The 9,999-nt window shown below is 42.4% G+C and overlaps 1 protein-coding gene across 7 annotated transcripts in view; it reads left to right on the forward strand.

Annotated features, from left to right (window-relative positions):
- usp9 (ubiquitin specific peptidase 9) overlaps positions 1 to 9,037 on the forward strand; it is a 47,210-nt gene extending 38,173 nt beyond the window's left edge. For all 7 annotated transcript variants that reach the window (XM_034693574.1, XM_034693573.1, XM_034693575.1 and 4 more), the window contains 11 exons: positions 382 to 505; positions 590 to 815; positions 945 to 1,074; positions 1,211 to 1,396; positions 1,783 to 2,003; positions 2,083 to 2,171; positions 2,272 to 2,428; positions 3,802 to 4,014; positions 4,591 to 4,620; positions 6,327 to 6,425; positions 6,854 to 9,037. In XM_034693574.1, coding sequence (XP_034549465.1) covers positions 382 to 505; positions 590 to 815; positions 945 to 1,074; positions 1,211 to 1,396; positions 1,783 to 2,003; positions 2,083 to 2,171; positions 2,272 to 2,428; positions 3,802 to 4,014; positions 4,591 to 4,620; positions 6,327 to 6,425; positions 6,854 to 7,153 — 1,775 coding nt within the window. In that variant the 3' untranslated portion in view covers positions 7,154 to 9,037. The remainder of the gene's footprint in view (positions 1 to 381; positions 506 to 589; positions 816 to 944; positions 1,075 to 1,210; positions 1,397 to 1,782; positions 2,004 to 2,082; positions 2,172 to 2,271; positions 2,429 to 3,801; positions 4,015 to 4,590; positions 4,621 to 6,326; positions 6,426 to 6,853) is intronic.
- The last annotated feature ends 962 nt before the right edge of the window (positions 9,038 to 9,999 follow it).

Genomic DNA, 9,999 nt, shown 5'->3' on the forward strand with positions numbered 1-9,999 from the left:
ACTCCATTATTTTAAGTCCCCAAAATATAAGAGAGACATTTAGATTTAATAAGACCTTCATCACCGAATGATTATCAGTTCATTATTTCTGGTCATTTTTCAATCAAAAAATTTGAATATTTTCTGCCCTTGATACTTTGTTGTTTATGAATTTTCAGATTTTTTTCTTTTAATTTAAAGAATAATATTTAAAATTAGATAATGACTGTGAGTTCAGAAACTTAACATTTTTATGCGTCTGTCTTCTTTAGAATTTGAATTTGTAAATTGACCTGTAGCTGTAGGGACGACTGTCTTCTTTTGTTACATTACTGTGAAAACAAAGAGAATAACTGTCAGAGTTTTGAAAGAGTCATTTATGATGGGTCATTTTTTTCACAGGACAAGACCATCTTCTGCCCGAGGCAGAGGAGATTGCTATGATAAGTGCTCAGCTGGCTGCTAGGTTCCTCTTCAGCACAGGTTTTCACACCAAGAAAGTAGTACGGGGTCCTGCCAGTGACTGGTAAGCTCTGACTGCTTCTGTTTCTTTAGGGATTCCTCTGTTTTTATCCTCCTCTCTCAACATCCACCCTCTCCTTCCCCTCAGGTATGACGCCCTCTGCATCCTGCTGAGACACAGTAAGAATGTACGCTATTGGTTTGCACACAACGTTCTGTTCGCCTACCCCAACCGCTTCTCGGAGTACCTGCTCGAGTGCCCGAGCGCTGAGGTCCGTGGCGCGTTTGCCAAGCTCATTGTCTTCATCGCTCATTTCTCCCTGCAAGACGGCCCCTGCCCCTCCCCCACTGCCTCACCCGGACCCTCTGCTCAGGTTGGTGTCAGGGTCGAGCTGTGGTCCAGAAGGCCTTCAGTAGGATTTTCTGAACGACTTAATAACAGTTGCTTTCCACTGATGTAACCCTGCTTTGGTTTGTTGTTGTTTTCCATGTTTGTGTATCAGGGCTGTGACAACCTCAGTCTTAGCGACCACCTGTTGAGAGCTGTACTCAACCTGCTCAGAAGAGAGGTCTCTGAACATGGCCGTCACCTGCAGCAGTACTTCAACCTCTTTGTCATGTATGCCAACCTTGGTAAGTAGAACGCTGCAAGCACTTGTGTCGTGAACATCTGCTCCTCAGTGAACTGAACAATCACAGATTATGAAATCATCATTTGAATGCTGCTTTCCTTCCCCCTTTCCCTCCCTCCTACCTCGAACAATCACAGGCCTGGCAGAGAAGACGCAGCTGCTGAAGCTGAACGTCCCCGCCACCTTCATGTTGGTCGCTCTGGATGAAGGTCCCGGCCCTCCTATTAAGTACCAGTACGCTGAGCTGGGCAAGCTTTACACTGTGGTCTCCCAGCTGGTCCGATGCTGTGACGTCTCTTCACGCATGCAGTCCTCCATCAATGGTGAGTTATTTCCCTTCAGCCCCACACACGGTGAAACACTGGGCTGTTTCTTGCCACTGAAAAATGGAGCTTAAAAGATAAGGGTGCCATTTAAGATGAAAGAGATGCACTGATTTATAGATACGGCGGTCAATGTAGGGTCAGCCTCTGGGCATAAATCTTCAAACAGTGTTGGGATTGTTTTGGTGGGGAAAGTAGGAGCCCGATGAAGATCTTCATCCTTGCTCAGGATCTAGTGACTGACAAACCAGCCACTCTGAGCACCAGCCTTGTGTAGGCGGAGCTTAGAGCTGAGGGCTCCCTGAGAAGATACACATCTCTGCCTCCAACAACAAAATGTATTTTCAGATTCGAGTCACCCTGAATATTCTCTCTACCTCCTCCAGGTAATCCTCCTCTCCCTAACCCGTACGGAGACACAAACCTGACAGCCCCAGTGATGCCTGTGCAGCAGCTGGTGGCAGAGATCCTGTTTGTGAGGACCAGCTACGTGAAGAAGATCATCGAAGACTGCAGCAACTCAGAGGAGACAGTGAAGCTGCTTCGCTTCAGCTGCTGGGAGAACCCTCAGTTCTCCTCCACTGTGCTCAGCGAGCTGCTCTGGCAGGTAAATGTCCCCCGCTTCTAGGTTTACATATACGTGTTCACTGGAGCCGGTGTTCAAATAATGTATGTGTTATGTACAGGTGGCGTACTCCTATACATATGAGCTGAGGCCTTACCTGGACTTGCTGCTACAGATCCTGCTCATAGAGGACTCCTGGCAGACACACAGGTCAGACTCGTTGCTCACTGTGTAAATAATTTGTGCTGCATGTGTTTGTGTTGGACGTGTTGAGAGTTTTTATTTCTGCTTCTTCTGTTTGTGTGTTCAGGATCCACAATGTGCTGAAGGGCATTCCCGACGACAGGGACGGGCTTTTCGACACGATTCAGCGCTCAAAGAACCACTACCAGAAACGAGCCTACCAGTGCATCAAGTGCATGGTGGCACTCTTTAGCAACTGTTCTGTGGCTTACCAGATCCTACAGGTACAGTCACTGACAGATGAAGTGATCCAATACAATGTCACATTACATCAGACATATGCAAAGAGATCTGCTTCTTATTTCAACATTCTAGTGAACATTTTAATAACAAGTTTTAACCCCAATGAAGGAGTCGTTTTGGTATGAGGCACGTTAACCTGCTGCAATAAAGTTTACTATAGTTATAATTTATAAACCCACACATTTCTGCATTCCTCCTAATTAAAACTATAAAATGCTTCAGACTTTATGGTTTAATAAGAAACAGTCCTCTCTCTGAAACTACAACTGTGCACTTCAACATAGAGTGCCGTAGGGATGACTTGTTTTTGTAGACCAACATGGAGGTTTCATTCCCTCCAGCTCCCTGTAGTAAAACAGACAACATGAGTTTCTTTTTGATTCTGCAAAAACAAAAAATGATAATTAGCAGTGAAGCAACTGGCACACAAGTTTATGATTCAAGGACGCTTCTGTAGTCAAATTTCTGCAATGAAGCAAACTTTTGTTTGATGAAGTTTTACATAAGGCTATAAAGCCCTTAACCTTGGTTTCATAACATCAACATCAGCCTTAAGCCTGATTTATACCTCCTATGCAGCAGGAGCTGACACGGACATGAGCACCACATACTTGTGCATCGATGTGTCCGTGTCGCGCAGCAATTCTCCGCCGAAACGCTTGAGGGCAGTGTGGTCTCTCTGATAGCCGGTCGCCTGCTTCCGGCCTCGCTACGATCTCTGTTTACTTTTCCACAGCGATTCAGAGCGTGTTATGTTAATCTACAGCTGATACATGTTGCTGTTTATCAAACAGACATGATTACATGAAGAATAGAGAGGAGGAGATGAAATACACGGCCGATGAGCGGGGATCCCGGAAGTGCTGTAAATGCAGGAAATACAATGCCGCTGAGCGGACCAATCACAGAGCTTGCGGTCCCCATCGATTCTACGGGTAGTTACATTTTGGAGGTGGTGCATGTTGTAGACCTCTGTGTAGGTACGGGAGCTATGAGGACCTCCGGCGTAGGCTACATCGTCGATTTAACGCAGAAGTATAAATCAGGCTTTACTTATCCTTTAACTTGGCATTATGAGTATGTCCCAGACAGCCTCTGTTGTCTTTTTTAAAAACACTGAAATGTGATATTAACTGAGGCTCTTTATGTCAAAAAGCCTCTTAAATAGTGTATGAAACAAACTTTGTCATGCATTTAACCTATAAGAAAAGAAACAACAGAACCAGAAGTCCAAATAAACTAACATGTCCACGTTTCAGGACTCATTCTTGCAGTGCTCTGTCAGCAGGAACAACAGCTGGAGACATACGTCCTAATAAGAACATTCTTTTCTTCTCCTCTCTTCTTCCCGCAGAGTAATGGTGACTTGAAACGAAAATGGACGTGGGCAGTGGAGTGGTTAGGAGACGAGCTGGAGAGGAGACCATACACAGGGAACCCCCAGTACACCTACAACAACTGGTCTCCTCCCGTTCAGAGCAATGAAACCTCCAATGGGTATTTCCTGGAGCGCTCCCACAGTGCGCGTATGACACTGGCCAAAGCCTGCGAGCTTTGTCCTGAAGAGGTAATCACAAAGACATCTGACTGTATCACACATACCTGCACCTACACAAGTTTTCCCAACATCACATAGAAGTGTTGTGTAGTTTTAGTGATTGTGCTCAGGGTGCTAAACTGGGACCAGTATCTAAAGCTACAGGACATCATGTATTCTGTTTGTATTCAGATGTCATTTCTAGACTTGTCTGGTCACCATCACTAATGAGCCACTGAATGGTAGAACATGGTCTGAGTTTAACCGGGTGTATTGATAACAACTCAAGTCATTTCTCTTGTTGACATTATAACAAAGATTCAGTTTTCTAGCTTTTCATTTCCCTGACATTTGATGACTATTTTTCAAAGATGTTGAATTATTTGGACTCATTTCCAGCAGGCCATTTGATAGAAATGTCCTCTCAAAGCTACAGCTATGACATGTTTACACAGGAATATGTTTTTTTGTATTGATTCATGGCTGCAGTTCACAATGCATATAAATAATTCATATTTCTGTTCTCAATTAAGAAAAGTTACTTGTATTTTCATGCTGAAAAGTCCAGTCCAATGACACACTTCTCCTGTAATATTCCATACACAGCTCAAGTGTACTCAGGGAAGCCCAGGGAAGGTCAGTATTCCAGGCAACACCACATGAAGGAAGGAAAATGTAACAAAATTTCAATTTAAACACCAACAGAGAAATATGGCCAATGTTTAGTTATGTCACAACACAAATACAACACATTATACTTAGAGGTTCACAATTTGGAGTTTCCCTTAGCTTAGTCAGTTGTAGAAGAAAGGAACACATTAACAAAAAAACTCTGTTTTGTCTTTTGTGTGGACTAAATATTAGTTTTCTCTGAAGTCCATTTTTATAAATAAAGGGAAAAATTAAGATGGAAACTCTGTGATATAACAAAAAACACTCTGGGGTAAGTCATTATGAGATAAAATGACAAACTTTGACTAAAATAATCAACATTTCAGATAAAAGGTGATGATTCAAAAGTTAAATTACTACACTCAAAAATTTTAATTATGAAAAAAAACAGACAAAATTATTATCTTTGATTATTATTTAAAAGATCAAGTTAATGAGATTTAATGTCAAAATAGAAGTCTGTATGATGTAACATGGTAAAAAAAATACATATAAATATTATAATAGTTGTTAGAGAACTTTAAAACTGTAAGATAAGAGTCATAAGTTGTTGTAATATAAAAGTGGAATAGGAAGTATTCTTTATTTAGATTGGTGAGAGAATCACTTTACATTAATATTTTAATACTTGAGTTTTTTTAACCTGTCTGTTAAAAAAACTCTATATCTTGAATATGATCTCTCACAATGGGTACTATTTTTAACTTTTTAATATTTGTTGGCTTAACTTGCTATTTCAGGAGGACAAATTGTCACCATGGAATAAATCAAAGCACTGCCGTCTTCTATTCTGTCTTTATTTTTGAGTATTAATATAAAGGTAGTTTGTAAATCTAGTTGAAGTCCAAGTGACTCACCCGATCAGCATCACTGAAAAAGCCTCTCTCCTCTCAGTCTAATTCTCTTTGATGCTGCATCACTGAGTGTCCCCTCTGGAGATCAATTAAGTACTATCACATCTCTGATTGATTCTCCAGTATTAAGACGTAGTTGCCATATTTAAGCTTGGAGACTAACTTTAAACTGAAGGCTTGTGTCATTCTGATGCTGTAACACTGTTTGTGCATCAGTTTACATGATGTTTAAAATCATAGAGGCAGTAAAGAATTTCTCTGCTTTGTTTCAAAATGTAGAGATGTGATGATGGAGTCGAAACAAAACAAGGATGTTCATTATGATGGCATCTTTTAGCCCATAATCTTCACATTTATTAAAGTAATGTCAATAAGCCCTAAGCCTCAATATCACATTGGTATCTGCTCTAATATAAGAGGAATATAATTTAAATGGTCACAAAGATATGTCGTCTTCAAATGTTTAATAATGAGGCTGGAGTTATTTGATATTTTCCAGAAAAGAAAAACATCCAGTGAAATATCCTCCACAAGGAATCCCTCAGATGTAGAATCCACCCACTCACAAAAATCAAATCGGATTTAAGCCTCATTTCCTCGATAACGCCTCACAGTCGGACTTTCCCCACACAACCCACTCGTAATTTCACACTGAAGTGCAGAAGCTTAACATAATACACACTGTTGTGTTAAAACACACTAGCAATCCCTGCTGCGCACATTTGATAAATGATAGTATGAAGGACTTTTTTTTTTTGTTCCCATTTTTGGAGTTGAAGTAAATTACGTATAACTTCTCTCTCTCATGTCTGCCAGGAACCAGATGAACAGGAAGCACCTGATGATCAAGACTCCTCCCCACCTGAGGACACATCTCTGTACCCTCATTCTCCTGGAACCACCCAGTTTCAGCAGGTAGTGTGTCGGGATCACATTGACCTTGATCAGGAGGAGGTTGATCATGATGATGTGAAAATAAATGACAAGAATGAAGCCGGTCGTTACTTGTAGTGATGATTAACCACTGGAGGGCAGCAGCTACATTTTAAATATCATGTAGGAACAAAAAGTGTTGACCTCTGCAAATGTCTCTAAATAAAAGCTTGATAACAGGGCTTTTATTTTGGTAGGGCACAGGAGTTGTGCCCTTAAATCTGCTTGTCTTCTCATAGGATTTGTCTTGACAGCAGATGAGATTAAATTAGTAACCGCCCCCAGAAGCTTGTGGCATGATGAAAACTTTGCTGCTTTTATTAAAACGTATGAAATACTAAAGAAAGTGCTTTCAGTGAAAGGGTTAATTTTGTTTGTTTGACCTCTGTCCACTCTCTCCTTCTCTACAGAACAACCACCCTCACGGGCAGCCGTACACCGGGCCTGCTGCTCAGCACATGAACAACCCCCAGCGTCCTGGTCCTGCCTCCGCCCCGACTCCAGGCCCCACCCAGACCCCGACCCCGACCCCAGCCCCTGGTCCCACACCTGGCCCTGGCCCTGGCCCAGGTCCGCGAGCACAAGAGAACTGGGAGAGCACCGAGGAGGTCGCCCCCACCCCCACCACCACCCCAGCCCCCACCACCACCACCACCACCACCACCACCACCACCACCTCTACCCCGGCGCCCGCCCCACCTAAGGAGTAACACCCCCTCACCCTCTCCTCTGCTGTGCCTCGAGCCTCCATCGTCCCGCTCTCCTTCTTCTCATCCTCCGGTCAACAGAGCTCCTCGTCGGGCTTCTCTTTCTCTCTCTCTCTGTCCCCAGGGCAGGGCAGAGCCAGGCCTCCCTTGTCCTCCTCTCCAGGCCCACTTCTTTCCTGCAGCCTGCGTTCGGGGGGGTTGCTCTTCCCTGGCCTGGGGCTTCCTGACCATCATGGCAGGGGCCTTCTGGCGGCTGCAGAGGCGAGGGAGCGGACAAGAGTTCTACTAAAGAAAAAACAAATTTACCCAGAGCCGACGATGCTGACGCGCTTGTCTACACGACGAAAAGGTGTACATAGTATGTTAATGTTTTTGACTGTTCAGATCCCCCAGTAGCATAACTCTGTGTGGTTTGCTGTTGGGAGGTGTTGCAGATATTATGAAAAACAAAAATGGATATTATAAATACGAAAAAACACCCAAAAAAAACTGTAAGAAGACAACAACTCCTCTTTGTTTTATCACCCATGCTCTGCAGTAAAGTTTGTTCAACCATCGGACGGTTACTGGTCATTCAACTGTAGAAGGACGCATTGTTATTATCATAATTATATTATTATTCTTAAGCTCCTTGGCAACCTTATGACCGATGCCAAATCAACTCACGAGCTGTGGTTGGTTTTAGTGTGAGACGTGGAATGGTTGGGTGGACTTTTACGGTGTTTGGTTGATGTGAAAAAGCAGTGATGCAACATTGTTCTGAAACTCATTGCCTTTCTCTTTTTTTTTTCTTTTCTTTTGTTCTTTTTTTTTTTTTTTTGTTCTGGTTATTGAATTCAATCCTTTTCGAAGCTCTAGTTAATATGCTGTAACATTTAGCATGGCTTCTCACCAGAATAGTGTAGCCCAAGGGAAGACTTGTGACCATAACAACCTAAAGCTGTTCTTAATCCACATCTCCAGAGGGGTGTTGTTACCCTTAGGTTTTTTTTCTTTTTGTTCCTTTTTCTACTCATCTACCCTGTCTACAATGAGGGCGATATTTTGAACCAATGTATGAATAAGTGGCTTCTCAATTGCACATTATAATCCTCCAACTTCTCATTCGGCAGTCAGTTTTTGGTGGGATATACGGCTTAGCTTTCATCAGTAGGAAATCTGAAAAATGAAACACATATGCAACAGAATTGCTACACTGGGCTTTCTGGTGTAAAATAGACTGTGTGGTTTGCTTCTGTCTCTTCAATAGAGCCTAGTTGTAGACAGACTTGTTGCCCAATCGGCCTCCTTTCTGCCACGGAGCTGGTCGGGTTCTGAGTCTGGCTGCGGCTTGGGGGTAAAGACCCTGAGCGGCAGCCTCGTGCTCCGTGGAGAACTGGATCCACAGCAGGGTTGTACCGTAAGAATAGCGGCTGGTTAGTCATGTTGCAACTTGAGCGAACTTGTAATTCTGTAGGAGTAAAAGGTAAAACATCAGTAAATACTGTATTTAATTGGTAACTTGAATGCATGTATTTTTTTGAATTTTTTTTTTTTTTTTTTTGTCTAAAACATACCAAATACTCCTGCAAATGAAAATATTCTGCCCATCGTATTATATTTAAATATTTTGCTCTTATTTTATAGAATTTATTTTGTTGTATTTCACTAAAAATAGAAATTTGATTTAAGAGGAACATTTTTGTCCTTGTGTTATTTTTAAAGAAGATATTGACTGTACAGAGTTCTGCGCCCTGTTTTTTGCCGACTTTTGTTTTGGCCATGGTGTGACGTTGAATTCTGGAGCTACAGTCGCGATGTGGACTTTCACTTTGTGAGGTTTTTTGTGCACAGAAATATAACAAAAAAAGCATTGCGCCCTTAGCAAATAAAGAACATGGAATCTTGCCTGTGTGTCATTTTTACTTTGGGACATCACAAACTTCTGTAAAAACATCTGAACAAAAAAAAAGACGTGTAAACAAACTGCATCTGTTCTTAAAGCTCCTGTGAGGAACCATTTGTGTGTGTTGATTTTGGCGCCCCCTGTGGACAAAGCAGTACATACATTATCTTTACTGATTTTGTCCTTTAGATATGACCGTGAAATTTTCTTTTTTATCATTTGTTTTTGATCTGCTTTCCTTCAACAGTCAAATGTATCACCAATCAAGAATTTATTCGGGTAAATGTTTGAAAAAGAAGTCTCTCTTTTCCACTCTGCTGCAGTTCAACACTTCGTATGACATCCTCCCAAAGAGTCAGATTTTTATGCTGGTGTTTTAGTCTTGGCACATTTGGTCTTTTTAGGTCACAAAGAAGTATCTGTATTCATTTCTGTCAGTTCAACATCATGATATTGACTGACATGTCGGTGCAGTATCAGCAGTACTGCAGGTGTTTTGGTGAAGTGTGAGTAGTGACCAAAAGAAGGAGATATCCCACATGGCCGGCTGATGTGAGTATCCTCCAAAGGGTGACTGGGCCAGTCCTTAGAGATGGGGTCTGGAGCCTGGACACCCTGGGGTATCCAGGAGGAGAGCCAGCTGAGGTGGTTCGGGCATGACTCCTCCCTTTGGAGGTTTTCCTGGCATGTCTAACTGAAAGCAGACCTCGGGGTAGACCCAGAACACACTGGAGGGATTATATTTCCTGTGTGTTTTGGGAACGCCTCGGAATCCCCCAGGATGAGCTGAGGAGAGGGATGTGTAGCCTGAAGCCACCCGGCCCCAGCTCTGGATAAGCAGAAGAGAATGGATGGATAGATTGATGTTTCATATCCAGCTAAAATCTCTTCACGGAAGCTTTAGGAAATAAAACATTTGCTGCGATAATGTTGCTTCTTTTTTCTTTTTTTGCATGTGTAGTGG

This window comes from Notolabrus celidotus, chromosome 10 (genome assembly GCF_009762535.1).
Source record: "Notolabrus celidotus isolate fNotCel1 chromosome 10, fNotCel1.pri, whole genome shotgun sequence".
NCBI lineage: Eukaryota > Metazoa > Chordata > Actinopteri > Labriformes > Labridae > Notolabrus > Notolabrus celidotus.